At 43.9% G+C, this 26,143-nt stretch overlaps 2 protein-coding genes across 2 annotated transcripts in view; both read left to right on the forward strand.

Annotated features, from left to right (window-relative positions):
• LOC133043986 (putative tetratricopeptide repeat protein 41) overlaps positions 1-16,684 on the forward strand; it is an 82,628-nt gene extending 65,944 nt beyond the window's left edge. The window contains exons 16-17 of the mRNA XM_061125499.1: positions 15,514-15,643; positions 15,735-16,684. Of these exons, the coding sequence (XP_060981482.1) occupies positions 15,514-15,643; positions 15,735-16,395 (791 nt within the window). The 3' untranslated portion in view covers positions 16,396-16,684. The remainder of the gene's footprint in view (positions 1-15,513; positions 15,644-15,734) is intronic.
• Positions 16,685-18,372: 1,688 nt separating this feature from the next.
• The window catches only part of NT5DC3 (5'-nucleotidase domain containing 3), a 63,523-nt gene continuing 55,752 nt past the window's right edge, over positions 18,373-26,143 (forward strand). The window contains exon 1 of the mRNA XM_061125501.1: positions 18,373-18,582. Coding sequence (XP_060981484.1) covers positions 18,381-18,582 — 202 coding nt within the window. The 5' untranslated portion in view covers positions 18,373-18,380. The remainder of the gene's footprint in view (positions 18,583-26,143) is intronic.

Below are 26,143 nucleotides of genomic sequence, written 5' to 3' on the forward strand. Positions count from 1 at the left end.
GATCGAACCCCAGTCTCCCTCATTGCAGGAAGATTCTTTACCAGCTGAGCCACCAGGGAAGCTAAAAGATTGATTAACAGGAGAAAAATCAAACAGAAGTTTATTTGTGTGTGCATCACACTTACACACACACTCAGGGATGAGCAACTCCAAGGGGTGGCTTGAACTTGTGATCTGTGTACTAACTTAGGGGAGAGGGAGGCGGGGAAAGGGCACTCATGGGAGGGCAGATGACTCTTTGGAAGCATAAATAGACCCTTAGGAGAATAGATGATGTGGCAGTTTGTGACAATGTCTGGCTGCTATGGTGTTGTAAGTCCTCTATCCATTGGATTCTCCAGGCAAGAATACTGGAGTGGGTTGCCTCCTCCAGGGGATCTTCCTGACCCAAGTGTTAGGGGAAGCACACTGATTGAAACTGCCCACCCTGGCCAGGCACCATAGGAACCATTTGCATGAGTTGTTTTATGGCAGGAGATCCTGATAAGGAATACGGAACTAATAGGCCACCACCAGCCGGAAGAGTTTGGGAAAGATCGAGAGGAGACACTACCTGTCCGTCCACTTCCCAGAATCCCTCTTGCTAGCATCCATCTTGGCTGAGCGATGCGTGCGCCACCAGGAAAGACTCTGAATTAGAATGATTGGCCAAAGGCCACCCGGAAACTAATCCCATCACCATAAAACCCAAGACTGCGAGCCACTGGCAGAGCAGTTCTCCTTGTGGGGGCAGCTCCTGAGGTGATCTGCAGGGGCTGCTTACCACTTTGAAATGGTCCCTTCGGTCCTCCAACATGAATTTTTTGAATGACGTCTGGCCTGTATTTCAATCCAGATGACAACATGACTTGGTCTTTTCTGGATGCCATAACAGACAGACAAATGGGGTGGGATAGATGGAAACTAGGTCCCCTGGTCTCAAAGAGCCATCCTAAGTTTTGTATCTGGGGCATTCAAACCAAACGGAGATAATTTCTGCCTTCAAGTAAATTCTTGTCTTGTTGGGAGGCAAAACAAACCTATTATAAAATATATGACACATGAAAGATTTAAAGCACAGCTTGGTTGCAGAGGACTGAGCTGTGTTTAGTTTATTTCAGATTTATTTTTTATTTATATATTTCAGGTTATTTTCCATTATGGCTTGTTATAAAATACTGAATATAGCTCCTTGTGCTATACAGTAGGTGCTTGCTGCTTTAATATTTAATATATAGTACTTTGTATCTGCTAACCCCTTTCCTCCCCCACCTTTCCACTCGTGTAACCATAAGTTTGTTTTCTTATGTCTGTGAGTCTGTTTCTGTTATGTAAATAAGTTCATTTGTATCACTTTTTTTAGATTCCACATATTAGTGATATCATATGATATTCATCTCTGTCCTGTTTCATTCACTTAGTATCATAATCTCTAGGCCTATCCATGTTGCTGCAAATGGCATTGTTTCATTCTTTTTTATGGCTGAGTAACATTTCTTTATATATTTATATACCACATCTTCTTTGTCCATTTATTTAGGACATTTAGGTTACTTCTGTGTCTTGGTTATTGTAAATAGTGCTGTTATGAACACTGGGTTGCATGTATCTTTTGGAATTAAGAGTTTTTGTCTTTTCTGGATATATGCCCAGGTGTTGAATTGCTGGGTAGTATAATTCTCCTTTTAATTTCTTAAGGAATCTTCACATTCTTTTCCATAGTAACCACCACAGTTCAATTCCCACATTAATGTAGGAGAGTTCCCTTTTCTCTACACCTTCTCCAGCGTTTATTATTTGTAGACTTTTGGGTGATGGCCATTCTGACCAGTGTGAGGTAATACCTTTTTGTAGTTATGATTTGTGTTTCTTTATTTTAAATTAATTTTTACTGGAGTATAGTTGCTTTTGATTCACATTTGTAATCCTTTGCAGTGTTGAATACCTTTTCATATGCCCATTGGCCATCTACATGTCTTCCTTGGATAAATGTCTATTTAGGTATTATTAGTTTTTTTTTTTTTTTAAGCTGCCTTTCTTGCTAAAAAGAAGGGACTTGATCTGTCTTTCCACCATTTTCTGCCCAGCTCCTGGAACAGTGGCTGATACATAGTAGGTGCTCAATAAAAATTTGCCAAGTGAATGAGCATATAATGGAGGAAATGCCTTTGTTTATTCAGATTTACCCTTCCATTTTAGAAAAGTAAGTATTGATTATTAAGAGTATTTTAATTATACTTACTTGTATTATAATTCATTCAACAAATATTTACTATACCTTAAAGCAGTAAAAACAGATTTTCTACAGGACTACTACAATAAAGGAAAAGAGATATTAGTACAGAATGGGATTCAGTCCCAAATATAGCATCGTCAAGTGGGAATTTGTAGCCGAGAAGTTGGGGGTCAGTGGGTGTCAGCGGATAGAAAATTACTAAGAGACAACACCAAGGGTAAGGGGAATTCTGGCTAAATGAACCTAACAGGATTCTTGCTGAAGTCAAGCCAGGTTGATCAGACATCACCTGGCTGTTAGTGGAAGGTGAGAAATCTGCCTGGATACCAAGGGTGATCAGGTTGGAGGAGGGCTAAACTCATTTAGCAGGATTCTTCCTGATTGGAAGAATTGGACTATATAAAGATGAACATAGAAGCCCATAAGTCAAGCCTAGTTGAAAAAGCTCAGAGAGCCTGAGTAGAGTTTGGCCAATGAGAAAATCTTGTTAGGTGACAATCTCTGTTTTAATTCCTGGAGACAGAGCAGTGAGAAGGACAGGTAGACCCACACTATCTTCACTGAGCTCACATTGAGGCCAACAGCTGTCAGACAACTATTAAGAAATACAAGACTGTTTAGCCACAATTGTGGAGAATGTCACAATAGAGATGGAGGTTGGACAGCTAAACACACAATGGTTGAACTACAGTTTGGCAAAGTGCTATCATGGCAAAGTACAAGTGCTAACGGGGGACCTTGATCTGTTAGATGGAGGGACATGGGTGGAGGGTGCTTCTTAGGAAGTGATGCTGAAACTGAATCTGGAGGAGGAGGACTTGCTTGTTAAGTGGTGGGAAGGGAAAGGAGTCATATAGACAGTGAGGACAGAATTTGCAAATTGGGAAGGAACAAAAAGGACCAGTGGGGCTAGGATGCAGAAACTAATGTAGAGGGGAGAGGGTGCACTAGGGGGATATCAGAGAGGAGTTACAGGCCCCGAGGGCTGGTCAATGCCTTGGGATGTTGTCTTAAGAGCTGCAAGGTGTTTGCAAAGCCAGGGAGTGTTAGGAACCTAGAGTCCTGAATTCCTCCAGCATCGTCATCACCAGAGATTTCTCACACAAGATGCTCAAATCGTCTTGTATGTCCAGTGTCATGAAGGAGCCCAAAGAACCCATTTTTGACCTCATTTCTATTTCTACGAGTATTTTGACCTTTCAAACAGACTGTGAACTGCCAGGGGCCAGAGTCTTGTCATTTTTTCTTTGTGTCTTCAAAGCATCAGAAAGAGTGCTAGCCGTGTGGGTCTATCACTGTGCTCTATCAGTGCAGGAAGTGTGAGGAAAGTGGATAAACAGGTTCTTTCTGGGGGGTTACACAGTTTGCCTGACTTTCCGATAGAAGCGATGGCTTTGCTCTAGGATAACAACATTAAAAGAAGTGACCGTAATTGTATTTTAGCCTATTGAGAATAGTAATCTTTAGGGGACATTTTAGATACTAGTTTGGATTATAGATTAATGCTGATAATTGCTAGCTTGAATTGATAGGTGCTAGTCTTGGCACCTGCTTCTTCCTTAGTCTTTTATTACATTTAATCTATGTATAGGATACAGTATAATCTTCCAAGAGGTATAAAATTAGTGGGCATCCAGCAATGATCATTCATGTTTTAATCATATGACAATTTTATGCATGAGATTATACTGGGCACATATTGAAAAAAAATTTGGCTTCCCAAGTGGCACTAGTGGTAAGGAACCCACATGCCAATGTAGGAGACATAAGAGACACAGGTTCGATTTCTGGGTTGGGAAGGTCCCCTGGAAGAGGAAATGGCAACCCACTCCAGTATTCTTGTCTGGGAAATCCCATGGACAGAGGAACCTGGCGGGCTACAGTCCATGGGGTTGCAGAAAGTTGGACACGACTGAGTGACTAAGCATGCAAATGACATAGTAAAATGATGGGTTCCTGAGAGGGTGATAATCCTGAGTTTTATTTCTTCTTCAGATCATATTTTCATGAGGCATTTATTAAAAAATGAAATCTCTTTATGTTCAATATTTCCTTTACAGCTCTTCTCCTCTCCACTTTAATCCAGTTTCAAGAACAAACCTTAACCTCCTAAAACTGCTAATCCTAGAAACTTAAGACCAAGCCAGACATGGAGAGAGGGTTTTTTTTTTTTTTATTATTTTGTTCTCTGCCACCTTTCACATAGACCAGTCTTTTTTTCTTCAATTCTTCTTCTCTTATAAATGTTTAAATCCACCTATTGAGAAATCATTTCAGTGGGAGGAAAAAACAACTGTGGCTTTCATGTTCCATTCTGTCACGCTGAGTGCTATATACGGAATTGTGTATTTTGGATGAAGTATGGTAGATGAACATTTTGTTACTCCCCTCTCCCTGGGAATCTTTTACAGAAGAAATGCCAAGTATCTCAGTCACACTTGGAAGAGCTTGAATAAAGGCGCTAGTGGGTGACTTTCAGTGGGGTGAGTCAGCCCTCTTTTCCTCATTTGATTTTAAAACACTTGGCTCAGCTAGAGTCCTCTTCTTGCTAGCAGGAGGTCCCTGAATCAGAAGTCAGGGAAGTGATATAGACAAACTTTACATTTTCATTTTAACTTAAACATATACATGTAATTCTTTGCCTCAACTTTAAAATTTGAAGTTAAGATCTTTGTTTTTAATGGATCCTCTGATTGGAATTGAATGTCATATCTCTCAAAATGCCTCATCCACAGTTTCTGGTTTTGGTTTCTGGAGGATGAGAACTTCAGGTGGTTGTGATACTTCTGGGCAGGATCCTTTCAACGGTTGCCTTTTTCTGCCTTCAATCTTTTACGGTTCTCTTGTTCATTCATAATTCCAAAACATTCAGACTATATTTCATAGAACACAGCTCTCTTTCACTTCACACTCTTATGTTACTCCTGTGTACCATACTTAGGTCAATTACCAAAATTAGACTAACAAATAAGGGTGATACCACCCTTATGGCAGAAAGTGAAGAGGAACTAAAGAGCCTCTTGATGAAGGTGAAACAGGAGAATGAAAAAGCTGGCTTAAAACTCAACATTCAGAAAACTAAGATCATGGTTTCTGGTCCCATTACTTCATGGCAGATAGGTGGGAAACAATGGAAAAGGTGACAGACTTTCTTTTCTTGGTCTCCAAAATCACTGTAGATGGTGACTGCAGCCATGAAATTAAAAGATGCTTGTTTCTTGGAAGAAAAGCTATGACCAACCTAGACAGCATAGTAAAAAGCAGAATTAGTAGAAGGAAAGAAATCATAAAGATCCGAGCAGAAATAAATGAAAAAGAAATGAGAGAAACAATAGTCAAATTGAATAAAACTCTAAAAGCTGGTTCTTTGAGAAGATAAACAAAATTGACAAATCCTTAGCCAGACTCATCAAGAAAAAAAGAGAGAAGAATCAACAAAATTAGAAATGAAAAAGGAGAGGTTACAACAGACAATGCAGAAATACAAAGGATTATAAGAGACTGTTATGAACAATTGTATGGCAATAAAATAGATAACCTGGAAGAAGTGGACAGATTCTTAGAAAAGTTCAATCTTCTAAGACTGAACCAGGAAGAAATATAAATTATGAACAACTCTGAGATTGAAGCTGTGATCAAAAATCTCCCCAAAAACAAAAGCACAGGACCAGATGGCTTCACAGGAGGATTCTATCAAACATTTAAAGAAGAGCTAATGCCTATCCTTCTAAAACTCTTTCAAAAAATTGCAGAAGAAGGAACACTTCCAAACTATGAGGCCACCATCACCCTGATAGCAAAACCAGACAAAGACAACACACACACAAAAAACTACAGGCCAGTATCACTGATGAACATAGATGCAAAAATCCTCAACAAACTAGCAAACAGAATTCAGCAGCACATCAAAAAGCTCATACACCATAATCAAGTTGGGTTTATTCCAGGAATGCAAGGATTCTTCAATATATGCAAATCAATCAATGTGATACACCATATTAACAAATTGAAAGATAAAAACCATATGATCATCTCAGTAGATGCAGAAAAAGTCTTTGAAAAATTCAGCACCTATTTATGATTAAAACTCATCAAAAAATGGTCATAGAAAGAACTTATCTCAACTGAGTAAAGGTCATATATGATAAGCCTACAGAAAACATTATTCTCAATGGTGAAAAACTAAAAGCATTCCCCCTAAGATCAGGAACAGGAGAAGGGTGTCAAAAAAAAAAATAAATAAAAAAAGGAGAAGGGTGTCCACTTTTGTTACTATTATTCAACATAGTTCTGGAAGTCCTAGCTATAGCAATCAGAGAAGAAAAAGAAATAAAAGGAATCCAGGTTGGAAAAGAAGGGTAAAGCTCTCACTGTTTGCAGATGACATGATACTGTATATAGAAAACCCTAAAGGTAGTATTAGAAAATTGCTAGAGCTAATCAGTGAATTTAGCAAAGTTGCAGGATACAAAATTAATACATACAAATCACTTGCATTTCTATATACTAACAATGAAAAACCAGAAAGAGCAGTTAAGGAATCAATCCCATTCAACATTGCAACAAAAATAATTAAATATATAGGAATAAACTTACTTAAGGAGACAAAAGAACTGTACACAGAAAATTATAAGATACTAATGAAAGAAATCAAAGATGTCATAAATAGATGGAGAGATATTCCATGTTCCTGGGTAGGAAGAATCAATATTGTGAAAATGACTATACTTACAAATGCAATCTACAGATTCATGTGATCCCTATAAAATTACCAATGGCATTTTTCACAGAACTAGAACAAAAAATTTCACAATTCATATAGACAACACAAAAGACCCCGAATAACCAAAGTAGTTGAGAAAGAAGAATGGAGTTGGAGGAATCAACCTTCCTGACCTCAGATTATACTACAAAGCTACAGTCATCAAGACAGTATGTACTGGCACAAAAACAGAAATATAGACAAATGGAACAAGATAGAAAGCCCAGAAATAAACCCATGCATTTATGGGTTATTTTTGACAAAGGAGGCAAGAATATACAATGGGGCAAAGACAGCCTCTTCAATAAATGGTGCTGGGAAAACTGGACAACTACATTAAAAGAATGAAATTAGAACACTTCCTAACGCCATACACAAAGATAAACTCAAAATGGATTAAAGACCTAAATGTAAGACCAGAAACTATAAAACTCTTAGAGGAAAACATAGGCAGAACACTTGATGACATAAATCAAAGCAAGATCCTCTGTGACCCACCTCCTAGAGTAATGGAAATAAAAACAAAAATAAACAAGTGGGACCTGATTAAACTTAAAAACTTTTGCATAGCAAAGGAGACTATAAGCAAGGTGAAAAGACAACTCTAAGAATGGGAGAAAATAATAGCAAATGAAACAATTGACAAAGGATTAATTTTCAAAATATACAAGCAGCTCATACAACTCAATACCAGAAAAACAAACAACCCAATCAAAAAGTGGGAAAAAGACCTAAACAGACATTTCTCCAAAGAAGACATACAGATGGCTAACATACACATGAAAAGATGCCCAACATCATTCTTTAATAGAGAAAGGCAAATCAAAACTACAATGAGATATCACCTCACACCAGTCAGACTGGCCCTCATCAAAAAGTCTACAAACAATAAATGCTAAAAAGGGTGTGGAAAAAAGGGAACATTCTTCCACCGTTGGTGGGAGTGTAAACTGATACAGCCACTATGGAAGACGATATGGAGATTCCTTAAAAATCTAGAAATAAAACCACCATATGACCCAGCAATCCCACTCCTAGGCATATACCCTGAGGAAACCAAAATGGAAAGAGACACATGTATCCCATTGTTCACTGCAGCACTATTTACAATAGCTAGAACATGGAAGCAAACTAGACGTCCATCGACAGATGAATGGATGAAGAGGTTGTGGTATATAGACACAATGCAGTATTACTCAGCCATAAAAAGGAACGCATTTGAGTTGTTTCTAATGAGGTGGATGAACCTAGAACCTATTAGAAAGAGTGAAGTGAGTCAGAAAGAGAATGATAAATACCGTATTCTAACATATATATAGAATCTAGAAAAATGGTACTGAAGAATTTATTTACAGGGCAACAGTGGAGAAACAGACATAGAGAATAGATTTATGGACATGGGGAGAGGGGAGGAGAGGGTGAGATGTATGGGAAGAGTAACATGGAAACTTACATCACCACATGTAAAATAGATAGCCAACGGGAGTTTGCTGTCTGGCTCAGGAAACTCAAACAGGGGCTCTGTATCAACCTAGAGGGGTGGGATGGGAGGGAGATGGGAGGGAGGGTCAAAAGGGAGGGGATGTATGTATACCTACGGCTGATTCATGTTGAGGATTGACAAAACAGCAAAATTCTGTAAAGCAATTATCCTTCAATAAAAAATAAATAACTTTTTTTTAAAAAGCAGAGACATTACTTTGCCGACAAAGGTCTGTCTAGTCAAAGGTACGGTTTTTCCAGTAGTCATGTATAGATGTGAGAGTTTGGCCATAAAGAAAACTGAGAGCTGAAGAACTGATGCTTTTGAACTGTGATGTTGGAGAAGACTCTTGAGAGTCCCTTGGACCGCAAGGAGATCAAACCAGTCAATCTTAAGGAAATCAATCCTGAGTATTCATTGGAAGGACTGATTCTGAAGCTGAAACTCCAATACTTTGGCCACCTGATGTGAAGAACTGACTCATTGGAAAAGATGTGATGCTGGGAAAGATTAAAGGCCGGAGGAGAAGGGGAGGACAGAGGATGAGATGGTTGGATGGCATTATTGACTTGATGGAAATGAGTTTGAGCAAGCTCTGGTCTGGGAGTTTCTGATGGACAGAGAAGCCTGGCTTGCTGTAGTCCATGGGGTTGCAAAGAGTTGGACATGACTGAGCAACTGAACTGAACTGACTTAACAAATGCAGTTGAGTCTTAGTCATGTTAGAATTGCACAGTTAGGAGCAGAAGCATGCTAGCACAGTGGAGATGAGCCCTTTAGATGCAGGCTTTTAATGTGTCCTGGGCATCACGTGGAAAGTCCTGCAGAGGAAATAGAGGGCCCTGGTTAATCCAGCAATCCAGTTTATGTCCGTTAGCAGAGCTTCATTTTTACATGTTATGTATGTTGAATGATTTTTAACATTATTATTATACAGTACAATAACATTATATACTATATAAATGGTTGTATATTTGTAAATGCTCTTGGTTTCAAGAGAATGTCAAATATCCCTTATAAGCTTAGAAAACTTTTAAACCTGAAATGGACTCTAGATAGGACTCAGCAATTTTAAAGCTGAGGAAATAGAAGATATTTCATATGACTTATCCCAGTACAGCTTATCAGAGCATCCTATCAGTTAGATATTATTGTAGAATCATTGAGGCTCAGAAAGACCAAGTGATATTCCAAAACTTTGCAGCTAGTAAGCAGTAGACTTATTACTTGGAACCCAGGCACCTGACCTGAAATTCTGAACTCTTTCTACTATTTTTGGGCTCTGGGAGTTTGTGGTCTTCTTGGGAAGAAACTTACCTAATTAAAAAAAAATTATTTATTTTTATTTATTTGGCTGTGCTGGGTCTTAGTTGTGGCATGTGGGATCTATTTCCCTGACCAGAGACTGAACTCCAGCCCCTTGCATTGGGAGCCTGGAGTCTTAGTCATTGGACCACCAGGGAAGTACCTAGATTTTGTGTTTCAGATCCAGCATTCTTTTTTTTTTTTTTAAGATCCAGCATTCTTGAGGCTGTATAGAGGATGGAATTGGTTGAGAGGAGAATGGAAACTCTCCTGTGTTCACTAAGAGAGGGCCAAGATAAATAGAAAAGAGTGTATTTGAGATTTAGTAGGTAAATCCTACAGGGCGCAGTGCCTGATTGGATATAGCAGGTGAGGGAAAGGGACTAACCAGAGGCCTTCTCCAGTTTATGGCTATACCCATGGCCAGTGCAGCTGGGTGGCTAGAGCTGTCAGCATTCCAAGGCAGGAAGCACAAAATTGAGAGGTGGAATGGGAGCCACGATGAGCTAATTTGGGGTTGAATTTGAATCTCTTACCTGAGTGGAGATGTTCAGTAGGCAGAATATGGTGCTTAGAAGCTAGCAGACTGAAATGGAGAAAAACCTTTGGAAGTCTGTAGTACACAGGTGATGGCCAAACCCTGTAGAAGAGTTGAAAGAGCCGAGAAGAATATAAGACAGGAGATGGCAGGAGACAGAACTTAGGAGATGGGCCAAAGAGACGGAAGAAAGTGGCGGAGGAGTATGATGGAGAGATCACCAGCCTCCCCACAGATACATCAAAAATTCAAGATAGGGAACAACTTCTACAAGACAAACTCTAGGTGACAGCAGAAGACCTCAGGCCTTCAGGGGGCAGGCTCAGCTCCCTGGATGAGAAAACCACAAAATTCTGTAAAGCAGTTATCCTTCAATTAAAAAAATAAAGTGGAAAAAAAAGAAAGGGGCTGAGGAAGGTGTTGTAGCGAGAGATGAGGAATGGTTCTAGAGGTAGCAGAGAATCAGTAAAATCATGGATGCCAAGAAAGGAGGGGGCTGAGAACTGACCACCAGATCTAAGACACACCGTTGCATTTAGCAGCAGAATGGCCGTAGGGAACCATCAATTTTGGTAGAGTGGTAGGAACAAAAGCTGTGTAAGAGAGAACAATGCATCTGTTCCTTCTCCCCAGAGATGGGGTCTGCAGAGGCCCAGCCCCTTGAATTGGTAGAGTGAGTTCCTGCTGTATCTGGGGCAGGAGACAGAGGGCGCTGCCCGCCATCTGCTCCCAGGTCCCTCTGAGCAGACTAGCCTGTGAGCTTAGTGGAGGGGGTGAAGGGAAAGATCCACTCCCCTCCCCCACCCCCACATCCCCATAACCTTTATTGTTTTCTATAGGGTGGAAATACAGCGCAAGGAAACATCCCATTGCAAGCTTTTATTGCTTCATTTGGGATAATGATCGACAACTTTTCCCCTCCCTAGTCTGTTTATAGACATACATTTATTGAAAGGAGGAGTCAACAAGCTTCATTTCTCAAATGGAAAGACTTCTGACAGACTTTAGTCATACTTACATGGGCTCAAGTGTTCCTAGTCATACTTATGAAACAAAAGGAAAGTTTAAACAGAGACCCTTGAAATCCTGCATAATCCTCCTTTCTCATTACTGTCGGCAGCCTGTCTTCTGGATGGAGAGTATAGGCTGTGATTGTTTCCACTTCTTAACTATTTGCTCCAAGCACAGTGGGGAAGCTCGTTGGTGGGCAGGGTCCACAGCCTGTACTCATTCAGGGAAACTTCCTGAGGCTCTCCACCAACACCTGCAATTTTCCTTGTTACCTGGTGATAGCAACCTAGATTATAGTTGTGTGCCCCAGGGAGGAAATGAACTCAGGATTGGCAGTATAAAAATCTACCTATTAGGTAACAGCAAATATTATATGAAGCAAGAGGAACAGGCTTAAATTTCAGTAGACTAAAGGTTAGAAGAAGTTGTACTTTAGAAGATTACTTTAAAGAACAGAGGACTGCCTTTGGAGAACATATCTTGCTTTCTTTTCCAGAGGAAATACTAAAGATGTTACTTTATTACTATTAAGTACTGAAAAAAAGGCTGGGGAAGTAGGAAAACTTATCCTTTAAAATACAAGAACAGATTCTAAAGGAAGCTAGGTCCTAGGACCTTCCCCCTCACTCCCATCCCCAATTCACACTCCCTTGGAAACAGGGCAGATGTGGCCCTGAGGTACACAGTGGAAAAGGCAACAGATGCTTCCTTCCTGGTTGTGGTTTTACAGAAAATCTGCTAAGGAACCAATGTGAGAGGGAGAAGAATGTTCTCTCTTCCTGTTTCTAGAAGTTAAGGTCCTTGGATCTCGGGATGTGGGTTTAAGTCCCAGTTCTGCTATTTTCTGGTCTTGTGGACATGAGCTCTCTGAGTCACAATTTTCTAATGGCAGAAAGAGGATGGTCATCTCTGCCCACAGAGTTTATTCTGAAGACTTAACAAGATGCTGTTTGTAAAACGACCAACAGAGTCTGCAATGAAAGTTAGGTTCCCTCCCCATCCAGAATGAAAATTTTTAAAAATTAATGAATTAGTTAATTTGGCTGTGCCAAGTCTTAGTTGCAGCACTCGGGGTCTTCCATCTTTGCAGTGGCATGCAAACTCTTAGTTGGGGCATGTGGAATCTAGTTCCCTGACCAGGGATGGAACCTGGTCCCCCTACATTGAGAACCTGGAGTCTTAGCCACTGGACCACCAGGGAGGTCCCCAGAATGGAAATTTGAAGTGGGCAGGAGGTTCAGTGACCTCGTTTGTATGCAAATGAACCCATCCTGGTCTTTCTTCTCACTTGGATTGAAAGGACTGACCGAGCTGGATGGTACTGTCCAGTTGCACCACCCCTGAGCGAAGATGGGGTGAACTGTGGTTGGGCCTCAGCTAAGAGTGTCCTCTCCTGGCAACTACTCTGCTTGCTGCCAGAAAGAGAGAGGTTGCATTGAAGAAAGTTCTGAGGTCAAAGCTGTCGATATAGGTCCAGATGGGTCATGAGGGTGAAGGGGCCTGAGGAGCCAAGGTGTGTGGCCAAAAGGGAGTGTGGGGAGCACAGGCATGAAAGTGTGTGTCAGGGGCATCAGCAGCTGGTCTGGGGGACAGTTTCAACCTCCCAGCAAGTCAGAACCTCTTAAAGGGGCTTCAGGCAGAAGGAACAGTCTGCGTGCCTGGTTATCAGCATCCGCAGGAACTCTGCGAATGAGTTCTTGCTCAGCTGCTAGCACCTAGGACATTCTGGCTCTGTGCTTTTCCACTTGACCTTTTAAGGCCTGTTCAGGCCCAGGTGGTGCTAGTGGTAAAGAACCTGCCTGCCAGTGCAGGAGGCGGAAGAGACCTGGGTTTGATCCCTGGGTTGGGAAGACTGCCTGGAGAAGGGCATGGCACCCCACTCCAGTATTCTTGCCTGGAGAATCCCATGGACGGAGGAACCTGGCAGGCTATAGTCCATAGGGTCACAAAGAGTCGGACAGGATTGAAGTGACCTAGCACTCACGCACGCATGGCCAATAGAACGTGGTCATCCTGAGCAGGGTAATTTGCAAGTGCTTTCTGCTGAGCTTTGTTGGGGCAACTGAGAAGCTCATAGGGGGTCATGAAAATAATTCCCAAAGAAGAAAAATAGCCACTGATTGCTAAGTGGAGCCAACAGCTGAAACTCCCCATTAGCAGCAGGAGCACTGTGAGATCTGTGCCATGACCCCTGCAGCAGAGCTACAGAGAGAACCTCTCTGCGGACAGAGTCACAGTGCAGATAGGCAGAAGATCAGTCCAGAAGCAGGGAAGAGGGGGCCTCGCATAGAGTCAGGGGCATGGGCGTGGATGAGGCTGCCCCAAGATTGTTTGACCACAAACTGGAGTGAATGACTAGACCTCTTTCAGTTTTCTCATCTTTAAAAGCCAGTGACATGCACAAAATATCCTTTGAAAGAACACCTGTTTTTGGAGAACACTGCACAGATGGGGACCAAGATGGGAGAGATGCTTTTTACTTCACATCTTTATACATTTTCATCTTTGAATCCTGTGGATGTGTGGCCTGTTAAAGAGAGTAAATATTAATAACGACAAAAAAAGACAAGTGATGATAGTTTGTACCTTATAGGATTACACACACCGGATAGATGGTAATTACATAAATTGCAGTGTTTATTGTTATTAATATTAACACAGGGATGCTGGCTAGGCCATCTGTCAGTATTTTTTATCCTTAAATACTCAGCAGTCTTGTATTGGGCTTCCCTGGTGCCTCAGACAGTGAAGAATCTGCCTGCAATGCAGGAGACCCGGGTTTGATCTCTGGGTCAGGGAGATCCCCTGGAGAAGGGAATGGCTATCCATTCCAGTATTCTTGCTTGGAGAATTGTTTGGATAGAAGAGCCTGGCGGGCTACAGTCCATGGGGCCTCAAAGAGTCAGACGTGACTAAGTGACTAACACTTTCACTGTCAGTCTCTTATCAAGTATCCAGATTGATGCCCTGCAGGCACTGGCCTTCCATTATGTTTGTAGTCAACAATATCAATTTAGCCCCTTAAAGCACCCTTGTAAATGGGTAAAATGAACAAATGAGTGCCACTTGCAAATTGACTAATTTTTTTTTTTTACTTTTCACATATTTTAGAGAATTATATTAATTATTGACAATGGCACAGGGCACTGTATAATGAACACCTACATACCCTTCATCTGTGATCACTAATTGTTAACATTCTGGTCACATTTGTGTTCTTCCAAATATCCACACACACACAAATATATATGTATTTTCTGGACTATTGGAAAGTTTGTTGCAGATGTGACATTTTTATTTCTAAATACTTCAGCATGTGTCTTCTGAGAATAGGACATTCCCCTACACAAGTGAAAGTCACTCAATCTTGTCTCTTTGTGATCCCATGGACTGTAGTCCGCCAGGCTCCTCTGTCCATGGAATTCTCCAGGCCAGAATACTGCAGTGGGTTGCCGTTCCCCTTTCCAGGGGATCTTCCCAGCCCAGGGATCAAACCCAGGTCTCCCGCATGCAGGTGGATCCTTTACCGTCTGAGCCACCAGGGAAGTTCTTGCTTAGTGGCTCAGTCCTGTCCTACTCTTCCAAGACCCTTTGGACTGTAGCTCGCCAGACTCCTCTGTCCGTAGGATTTTTAAGGCAAGGATACTGGTGTGGGGTGCCATTTCCTTCTCCAGGGGATCTTCCTGACCCAGGGATCAAACCTGCATCTCCTATGTCTCCTGTATTGCAGGCAGATTCTTCACCCGCTGAACCACTGGGGATTATCAAACACAGGAAATTTAACCATTACATAAGACTATTATCTTAGGTACAATTCATATGCAAATGTTCCAGAGTGTCCCATTAAATTTCTTTATAGCTATTTACTTTTTGATCCAGAATTCTGTTGAGGATCTTCCATTGCATTTGGTTGCCTCCTTTAGTCAAGAACATTTTAGCAGGACTTGTCTTGCCTTTCATTGACATTGATATCTTGACGAGCCTAGGTCAGTTTCTACCCTCCCCTCCCTGTCCCAATGTCTTGAATGTGTATCTGATTGTTTTCTGATAATTAGACTCAGGTTAAATGTTTTTGGCAAAAATACCACAATAGGTGATGTTCCAATGCCACTTTTTAGAATATTTTTTATTCTCTTTTAAATGTCTGAAGCCAGGAGTCATTTTAAAAAATTCTAACATTCTTATTTTCAAATATCCAGCAGGTCAGTTATTGATAAGTGACTCCTGTCATCAAGTCATGATGGAGGCCGTGGGCTATTTGTACAAATCACTTGATTTAAGGGCCACCTACCTTGGATGTTCTCATTCATCGATCCCTGGAATCCTACAGTGAGTTTCTGTTCTGTGTCTCAACAAGAAGTATACTTCAGGTTTTTCTTGTCCTGTAAATGACCTCTTGCCAACTTTCATTCCTTTGCAGCCTTCTGAGGGAAATTGAGCGGACTCGAGGTAGGAGATGTTGGCCTAAAGGTATGAGCCAGCAGTCTTCTGAAGGTCCTAGGCATGGCGCCTCATTTTTGGAGCACTTGCTTAAATTAAACTATCACAGCGCTCAGAGATCAGACACAGTGAGCTCAGCAATGTGCACCAAAGCAGATAAGCTACAGGGGGCTAAAAGCTTGGACTTGGTGGCTCAAACAATTTCAGATAAATCAAAACATGCTTCAGGACAAGGGAAAAAGCTCTTGAGACCCATTGTTTCCATTTCAGCTGTGGAAAAGACTCGATGGAAGACACAGAGTAATGTTGAAACATGGGATGGCCCAGAAAAAGAAGCAGTGAAGAAAAATAAAGATTATTCCTCTAAAACTTTACCTTTGGGTAAAATGGATGGTGTAGTAAAGCTTTCACGGCAACGGATTTTGTCAGCTAAAAGTGAGAGTGAAAAAGGCCTAATTAATGCAAATTACCAGCATCCCCTGATAGAGTCTCTTAGCCCAAATAATCCCTGGAAATCTGTATCTGAGCTCATCTCAGAGAAGTGGCTTTTTTATAGCCCAGATTACAGTCCAGTTTCTCACAAGTGTTTTTTGCAGAGAAGATCTCAGTTTGAAACAAAGTTGATGGGAGACTTCAAATGATACTAATAAAGAACAAAGATTTTCATGGGCTCTTCTGTGTAACTTTTTTCAAATTGTCATTATTTAGAATTCTTTGGTGAGATATTTTCTGGTGATAATCAAGGTCTGGGGGTTTTATTTTTATTTTTTAGCCCCTTGAAATATTGTAACTGACTGTAGCTAAAAAGAATACTTTTTAAGTCATTCATATTTCTGTGGTAAGTAGAAAACTGTTCATATCACAGGGTTCCATATCTAAAAATATATGGAGATAATGTTACTAAAGTTCTAATTGTGTTACTTTTACTATCATTTGTCTATGAATTTATGAATTAATGTTTCATGTACACAAAATTTACAACTGCTGTCACCGCATCTCTTTAAAGTAACATAAGACATAAATTGGAATAAAGTAAAACCATAAAGTAAGTTTAAAGTACTAGAGTCCACAGATTTGATATCATATCTGTCTTAAACATTTTAATTGCCTCTCATTTTATCAGTGATTTGTAAGATATTAACCTGTTAACTGCTGAGGATGAATTATTGACTTCCTTCTTGCTTATCACCCAGCGAAATCCTACCTATTACATTAGGAATCCAGGTGAAAGAATGGGCTCAGATGTGTGACTTATAACAGCACTATTGCACTTAACCTCAGTTTCATCACTTAGAAGATGGGAGAAATTATGGTGCCAACTTTTTAGGATTTCTGCGAGGACTGCAGGAGAAAATGCACATTGTAAGCCTTCAGTGAATAGTAATTACTGTCTGTCGCGATCTAACCCAGAGCCCACCTTTTTCCATGAAAACATCTGATCCCCTCAGCCCACGAATTAAGCATACAGGAATGCTTTGCTTATTTGTCTTAAATCGTGCCCCACCTATGTCACAGGTGGTAGTGTGGTCTCCAAGGCAAAGAGCCAGCCTTGCCTGTTGCTTTGCGCTTCACTGAAGCCCCGGGTAGCAGTTCAGGGATTCTCGCAGTTCAGGGATTCTCAGTCGGGTTCCGGGTGGGCCGCATCAGACTTTCCCGCAGGGGCCAAGTCTGATTCAGTCGGCACTGAAACGTCCTGTTGTGAGGTTTAGTGTTTATTTGGCTTTGGTGGAACCGTAACGCACAGAACAGGTGCAGCCTTGTCCACCGCGTCGTGTGAGCGTGGGCTGGAGCAGGGGGACTAGTGTCCCGAGGGCTTCCCTCGCGAGCCAGAAATCTTGGCGGGGGGCACTGGCCTGCCAGGCTATGCAGTGGGGGGTGCCCTTCAGGCACATCGGCCTACGCATGGGACCTGGGCCCAGATGCTGGCTCCTCGGTGGGACCGGAAGGATCCAAGCCAGGGACGCGGGACCTCCCAGACCCGTCTCCGCGATCCAGCCGAGGTCCAGGCCGTGGAGGTCATTAATGCAGAGAGGTCGCCTCCTGGAGTCAGGGCCAGCGGCGCGCTGTCCGTACAGCCAGGGTCGGGGGACGGTCACAGAGCGGGGGAGGAAGGTGCTGCGGGGTCGGCGGGAGGCGCCGGGATCCCGACTCGTGGTCCAGGGCCAGCAGAATCACTCCATTTCATGTGACCTCGGCTGATGGGACGTTCACGCCACCGCACAGCCACCTCTGCGCGTCACACGATCAAGAAGTGACTGTAGCATGTTTCGCGCGTGGTCTCGGCTGTCTGAAAGCTGCTGCCCTGCCTCGCGGATTAGGTCCCGCCCCGGGACGCCCCACCCAGGCCCCGCCCCGCCCCGCCCCGCCAGGACTCCGCCCCGCCCCGGCCCCGCCCCGCCCCGGCCCTCCAGGACTCCGCCCCGCCCAGGCCCCGCCCCGCCCCGGCCCTCCAGGACTCCGGCCCGCCCCTTCAGGACTCCGCCCCACCTCAGGCCCCGCCCCCGCGGCGGCCGAAGGGCGGGCCGCGCCGCCACGTGCTCAGACGCAGGGACCCGCCCGCCCGCCGGGCCGAGCGCCGGCAGAGCACCGGCCCTGGGGCGCCACTCGCGGCCGGGCGGCGGCAGGCATGGCCACGGCGGCGGTAGCAGCGGCGGCTCGTGGAGCCGGTGCAAGGGCAGTGACGGCCCTGCGGGATGGCTGCCGGACTGCGACCCGGGGGCGGTCGCGCGCGGGCCCCGCACGGCCATTGTGCACAGCACCTGGGACCGCCCCGGACATGAAGCGCTACCTATGGGAGCGCTACCGGGAGGCGAAGAGGAGCACGGAAGGTGAGTGGGGCTGCGGCCCCGAGCCCTCTGGACGTGTGGGGCCCCTCTCCGCCGGGCTGGGGCGCCAGGTCCCGTCCCACGCGGCCATCCGGGAAGCCGGCGCCCTCGGACCCGCGAGGTCCGCTGCTGACCGCCAGACCTCCCTCCCCATCCTCACCCTCGGTCTTCCCCAGCCCCAACCGCGGGCGACAACGCCTCTGCAGTGCGATTCCGGGAAACGCGGAAAAAGGCGCCTGCTGAGAAACTTTACAACTCTTGCCTTTCTCCTGTCGGGAAAGCCTCTTTATAAATTCCTGGGATTTTCCAGCCAGAAATCCACATCGAAAGCGCTTTGAACGCTCCTGGCCTGGGTGGTGGGTCGGGGTTCCACGGGGTTCCATCTTTTGGGAGACGGTCACCGCCACGCATCGTTAGGTCTTGTTATTAATAGACAGCAATAATAGTAACCGCCGGAGTCCGGCAGGCGGCGGGTTACCCTGTTTTCCGACTGCTGGGCAGGTGCCCAGGGTCCGGAGGCTGATTTATCTTCCTTCTTTGTTTTAGAGGATAGGGTAAGATTTGCTGTACTTGTAATAAGGGGGGTCCAGGTTGGGAGTGTCCCGAGTTATCTACTAACCTCAGCGAGGAGGGGCTTCCAGGGCGTGACCTCTTTGTGGCCAGAAAATGAGCTTGATTTGATTGTTGGTAAGGGAAATAGGGAGGATAGAAAGAGGACCCAGTAAATCCTAATATCAGACACACAAATTGTGTCCCGGAATTCTTCCCCATACCTGGGAAGGAGGTGTCACATCCTCACCCTATAGATGAGAGAGGCCCGACTGAAGTTTAAGAAACCTGGCCCAGGTGTGATCTTTACCTCTAGTCTGTCTGAGCCCCACACCCATTCTCCTGTTTCCTGCACTGCCTTGCAGTAGCAGCTCATCATTTGGGAACTGGTGTAAAGGGCCAGTGATAATCCATGCCTGCTGCTTTTTCAGGGAGGGTTTAGAATAGAATTTTTTGTACTCATATTTTGTGTGTGTGTGTGTTGCGGGGGGGGGGAGGGCTGTGTGTGCTGGTGGAGATGGCAGAGAGAGAGAGGGAGAAAATATTTAGTGGGGAGAACATTTTCTAGAATCACATTTTCTATCTTTTGTCCAGAAGTCATGAAAGAACACAAGAGGCTTATTTTCACCAATTGGAATAATTTTCTGAGGGAACTCAAAGTGACCAGCAGTGCAAAATTCTGTGAAATAGGGTTTGTTGTCTTAGTTTTCCTTTGCTCCGAGTTTAATTTTGCATTGATTTTTGAGGTGGTGTGTGGGTGGCAAGAAGACTGACTTTTGAGACATTGAGAATTGCAGATCTTAAGTGAAAGGAATATAAGAGATCATCAAGCCTGATGGGTAGGCAAGACTTTTTAATTGAAATTTTCAGTTGAGATAATTGTATCCTGTACAGTTGTAAGAATTAATACAGGGAGATCTAGCATAACCTTTAACCTGTTTCTCCCACTGGCAACATTTTGCAAAACAACAGCACAGTATCACAACCAGTATATCCACACTGATAGAACCCACAGATCTTATTCAGAATCTCCTAGTTTTACTCGGACTTATGAATGTGTATTTAGTTCTACACAGTTTTATCCCATGCAGGTTCATGTATTCAGCATGGGACACGATACAGAACAGTTCACTGCAAGGTTGCTCCTAGTTTTTGACCACGACAGATAAATAAAGCTCCTGTAAGCCTTTGTGTGCAGGTTTTTGTGTGAACACACGTTTTCACTTCTCTAAGTGCCATTGGTTGAATGGCAGTTGTGTGTTTTATATGACACTACAGGCAAATTTTTTGCCATTCCGATTTTACAGACAAGGTTTGCTGCTGTGGATTGTGACTCTTGGGACATCACAAAGCTCCGGTTTCCTTATCTGTAAAATGGGGATGGATGCTGGTTGTACCCACATCAGAGGGTTGTGATGAGGAATGAGTGGGTCCATCATGAAAGATTTTTAGAACAGTGCCTGGTGAATGAAATTCCCTGGCAGCTCAGCTGTTAAGGAATCCACCTGCAATGCAGGAGACCCCGGTTTGATTCCTGGGTCGGGAAGATCCATTGGAGAAGGGATAGGCTACCCACTCCAGTATTCTTGGGCTTCCCTGGTGGCTCAGCTGGTAAAGAATCTGCTTGGGAAAACTGAGATCAGAGAAAAGGAACTTAACACCAGAGCTAACAAATCTCAAAATTTCCTCAAACTGACCTACTCCAGACCCCCTGGGATTGTCCCACACCAAAGCCCAACTCTGGCCTGAGTCCAATCTCTATCACTCAACCCTCCAGCTGTCATCTGCCAGTGAAAGTCGCTCAGTCGTGTCTGACTCTTTGCGACCCCTTGGACTATACAGTCCATGGAATTCTCTAAGCCAGAATACTAGAGGTGTAGCCGTTGCCTTCTCCAGGGGATCTTCCCAACCCAGGGATTGAACCCAGGTCTCCTGCAAAGCAGGCAGATTCTTTAGCAGCTGAGAAGTCCAGGAATACTGGAGTGGGAATAAAGCGGGGAGTTTTAGAGTAGGCTTGGCAGATACTCAGGGGTAGCTCTTGTGGCCGGTTAGTAAATAACTCAGTCTTAGTCATGCTTAGTAAGCTGTGGAGATGGGCTAGTTAACACTAGGGTCTATATCTCCTTGTGCTACTCTCTCTAGTCTTCTTTCTGTAGAATGAGGCCACTGAAGTAAATATGTGAGCTTTTTCACTGTTACAGGTCTGTGAATCAGTATTTGGGGTCCCGTCTTCACCTCCCAGTACGTGCCCACGTGGTCCCTGTCTTACCACAGAGGACGCAGGGACTTTCTTCCTTCACCCTGTCTGCGTCTGCACCACCACTTTAGCTGAAGTCTGTACATGGGCCCAACCTGCATTCATTCACCAGACATTTATTAAGCAGGTAGCAGTGGGCTTGGGGCTTCCCTGGTGGCTCAGAGGTAAAGCCTCTTCCTGCAATGCGGGAGACCCGGGTTTGATCCCTGGGTCAGGAAGATCCCCTGGAGAAGAAATGGCAACCCACTCCAGTACTCTTGCCTGGAAAATTCAGTGGACTACAGTCCATGGGGTCGCAAAGAGTTGGACACGTCTGAGCAGCTTCACTTTCACTTTTCACTTTCAGTGGGATTCAAAGCTATTGATTTCATAGATGGACATGACTGCATGGGAGGGGCCCTTAGGGGCTGAGCACCTGCCGGGGCCAAGGGAGGGGGACCCGATTTGCTTGGATGGGGAGGTTGGTAAACAGATAAGTGTCCGTTCAGCTTGGGGAAGTTATTAATAAATAACCGGCCCCAGGGGATATGCAGGAAACGCTTGACGCTGTGTATAGGAGTAAAGACTCAGAGGAGATACTGATGTTCATACAAAAACCCCCCACCAGCCCCCTGCTCTCCCCCCCACCCCGACCAGTTTACTAGAGGACAGAGTTCTATTTTCTCTCTTCCTGATTATTGCTTTCTGGTGTTTGATCTCTTGCCTTAATTGGAACAATCCCTTCAGGTGTCTTCTCTTTAAAGAGACTCCCAGAATGAAGCCTGCTCCAGGAGGAGATGATTTTTTACTCTTAGTTTTACTCTTTCTCTCCCATCCTCCTTTTTCCCCCCAAATTAAAAAAGACTGTTGTTTAGATCAGTTTTAGATTTACAAGAAAATTGCATGTTTCTGTAAACTCCCTGACTATGGGATGGTGATATTGTGACTTTTTAAGATCAGAAATATGGCACAGAGCTTCTAAAACCTTGGAATTTCCTGAGTACCCAGATGGATAAAGGTATCCTTTGTGATATTAATTAGGTGACTTTTGGAGTACTCCTAGGCAACCAAGGAGGGGGCCTGGTTGCCAGGGGGATGCAGCCCTGTGATTGGAGACTTAGCACTTGTGTCTTCTGTTCTCCCCACTCCTCGGGGAGGGAGAGGGGCTGGAGATTGAATGGATCACCAGTGGCCAATGATTCAATCATTGCCCGTGTCACGAAGACTCCATAAATGTCTCCATAAAAACCCAGAAGGACGGGTTCTGAGGGCTTCTGGGTGACAAATGTATCTAAAGGATTCTGCACCCAATTCAGATGTGCATTTTTTCCCCAGGCCACCTATTCTTGGACACGTCTGAGTGTCCTTCCACATAGATCACTCCTGACCCCTGCTGGAGAGAGCGTCAGATCCTCCAAGTTAAGGGCTCATTCCTACAGGACTGCCATGGAGATTCATGTGGGGAGAGTGGTACACCCATTGAGGACGTGGAAATCCCTTGTGCTGCCTACGAACTTTGCCCTGTGCATCTCTCCCATCGGGCTCTCCCTTTACAATAAACCAGCAATCTAGAAAGTAAAAGATTTCCCCGAGGTCTGTGAGCCACTCTAGTCAATTGCTTGAACCTGAAGAGGAAGTCAGTGGACCCTCCAGTCTACTGCCAGCCTGTCAGAGGCGCAGGTGGCCACCAGCACTGGGGACTGAGGTTGGGCTGGGGCGGTCTTGTAGGACTGAGCCTTTGACCTGGACGGTCTGACGCTCTCTGCAGGAGGTGTCAGAAGTGAGTTGTGTTGTAGGACACCCTGTTGTGTCTGCGCACTGGTGGCCTGGGAAAAAACTCACACCTGAGTTGGGCACAAAATGGGTACATTTGTCACAGTTAACCAGTATCGATCCATTGTCAGTGTGTATCAGTGTTAAGCAAAGTCCCTGTTTGGTTGAGAATTCCTTAATGTTTAACTGAGTGTCCTTTTCTCCTCCTGGATCCCATCCAGAATAGCACACTGCATTTACTTATCATTCTCCTTGGGCCCCTCTTGGCTGTGACAGTGGCTCAGTTTCCCTCTTTACCATCACCTTGACAGTTTTGAGGAATACTGGCCACATACCTTGTAGAATGTCCCTCACTTGGAATTTGTTCCTTTTTTTTTTTTTTAAAAACTTGAGATCTCTGGACATGTAATAGTTATGTATCTGGAGTCAAACTCAGTTCGAAGAAAAGGTTCTTTGTTTTGTTAGGAAAAGAAATGCTAATTTATTTCCTTATTGGTTACTGCTCGCAAAAATTTCCTATAGAATTATGGCTCTCACCTGGAGCAAGGGAGGGGGGATTTGACTTCCACTGGATGTTTGGCAGTATCAGGAGACGTTTCTAATTGTCGCAACTAGGAGAAAGAGGGTGATGTTGGCCTCTGGCGGCCGGGGGAGGGGGTGGAGGCCAGAGATGCTGCTAAACATCCTACAAAGTATAGTACCCCCTCCCCCTGGAATCATCCAGCTTCAGGTGTCAATACTGCCAAGATTGAGAAACCTTGTCCTAAAATGGTGACAGTCTGAGAAATCACTGTGTGACTATAATTTAAAGATACGAATATACTTGTGTGTGGTCTGTTATTTTCTGTTATTTATACGTTGTGGGTGACTTCTTTGAACTCAAGGCTGGCCTTCCCTGTGTGCTGATCAGATAATCATCCTCTCCTGTTAGGTTCAGGATGGAGCGTTCCTGTGCCTTCGAGAGAAGTGAGTCCAGCTGTACACTTGGGTAGCCTGGTGGATTTTCGCCTTGCAGAGGTCATCTCAGAGCTTGTTTTTTTTAGAATGTTTCGCTGCTTGGCCAGGGCTGTGAAGGATATTAAGTTGTGGAAAGAAGTGTGGGGATTAGTACAAAGTGTTAGAAGAAGCTCTTCCAGGGTGTCAAAGGATTTATTCAGAGTTCTTGGTTGATATTTAGTGGGGACTTGTATGTAGCTCAATGGTGGAAGCTTAGTGTGTATAGAACAAGCACAAAATGCAAATCCTTCCCTGGAGGAACTGCAGTGGGTTAAAGAGATACCTGTAAGATAATTGAAAAATTAGGCCAGTGATTCTCAGACTGGGTTCCACCTTCTCCTGAGAGATGTGGTTAAAGAAATGTCCAAAATGTATGTTAAAGGAGCTTCTTTGCAGATAGGCTTATCCGAGCTAGTGAATCAGAGCCTTTAAAATGCATGACTCTCCAAGAAGGAGGATGATGGTTTAGAACTTCCCGAGTGAATGTGACCGTAGAACCCCTTTTTTGGAGGTAATGGTCCAAAATAGAGGTTCTAAAGAATACTTTAGGAGGTGAAAGGAGATAAAATACAAAATGGAGATAAAAAGATAACTCTATTGCCAGTCTTTGAAGGTAAGTAGAATTAAACATAGTTATTGTTTCAGTAGTTCTCAGACTTGATGGGCATACCAGAATCATCTGGGAGCTCGGTTAAAAATGGAGATTTCGAGGGTTTAGACCCAGGTATTCTGATTCAGAAGGCGTGGAGCCAGGGAATCTCTATTCCAAGCTGGGTTTGGAAACCAATCCTTAGTTGAGCTCTTGAAGACAAGTGCAAACAGAGACATGCTCTGCATTTTACAGTTCTTTTGGACTTTGGCTTTCGGCAGTTTGGTAGGCTAGGTGGTGTTGGTAGTCTCAGAACCCTTTGGTAGAGGATGTTGCTGTGGTTCAGTTGCTCAGTTGTGTCTGACTCTCTTGCGACCCCGTGGACTGTAGCCTGCCAGGCTCCTCTGTCGATGAGATTTCCCAGGCAAGAATACTGGAGTGGGTTGCCATTTCCTTCTCCAGGGGATCTTCCCAACCCAGGGATCGAACCTGCATCTTCTGCTTTGGCAGGTGGGTTCTTTACCACTGAGCTGCCAGGGTGTGGTGCGGGACACTGACATGCAAATGAAAAATACAAAGAACGTTATTTGCATGTACAGCTGAGCTCTGAGAAACTGAAGAGAAATCACTGGGACTAAAGATGAAGATTGATGAGCAGTCCTGAAGGTGTGAACAGTTTTGGGAGCACTTGCTAGGTTTTATTGGCTGTGCCTGCTGAGAGGGAGTGTGTACACACACATGTATACAGAGATGCCTGTAAATTCTGTGCTGCTGGGAGGACACACACACATACTGAAACTGTTCAGTAGATCTGGGACCTACAGAGGGCCGCCTTCCATGCAGAGACAACAGGGAAATGTGTCACTCTTACTTTCTGCTCTAGACTTTCTCCTGTGTGGGTGAGGGTGTCCTGAAAGTCTCCCCGTCACCTTGTACTCATAGGCTCACATGGGTTTGAGTTTGAATTTATTCTGCTTGGGTGGTCTGCTTATGTAATCTCAAGATGAGAAATTAACTAAAAGTGGTCCCAGGGTGATAGCCTCCTGGAATTCCTGATGGAAGCAAATATAAACTCTTCCTGGGATAAATAGACCTTCACACCAGGCCCCAAGGAAGAACAAAGGAATTGATTGACCTGTGAGTAAATCTAAACACATATTGACAATACAGAAATCAGTCCAAAAGAGAGCAGAAGAGGTGAAAGAAACTGAGAAAAAGCAGCAAATATCATGAAAGATGTTAGTGGACGTAATTCCAAATATATCAGTGATCATGATAAACTCAGATGAACAGATTATCAGATCAGATGTAAGAAACACAATCTAGCCTGATGCTGTTTGCAAGAGATACACCCTGAAAAAAGATGTAGAAGAAGTTCAAGTTTAATGAAATGGGATCAGACGTCTTGGGCAAATATGAGC

This window comes from Dama dama, chromosome 22 (genome assembly GCF_033118175.1).
Source record: "Dama dama isolate Ldn47 chromosome 22, ASM3311817v1, whole genome shotgun sequence".
NCBI classification, from domain to species: Eukaryota; Metazoa; Chordata; class Mammalia; order Artiodactyla; family Cervidae; genus Dama; species Dama dama.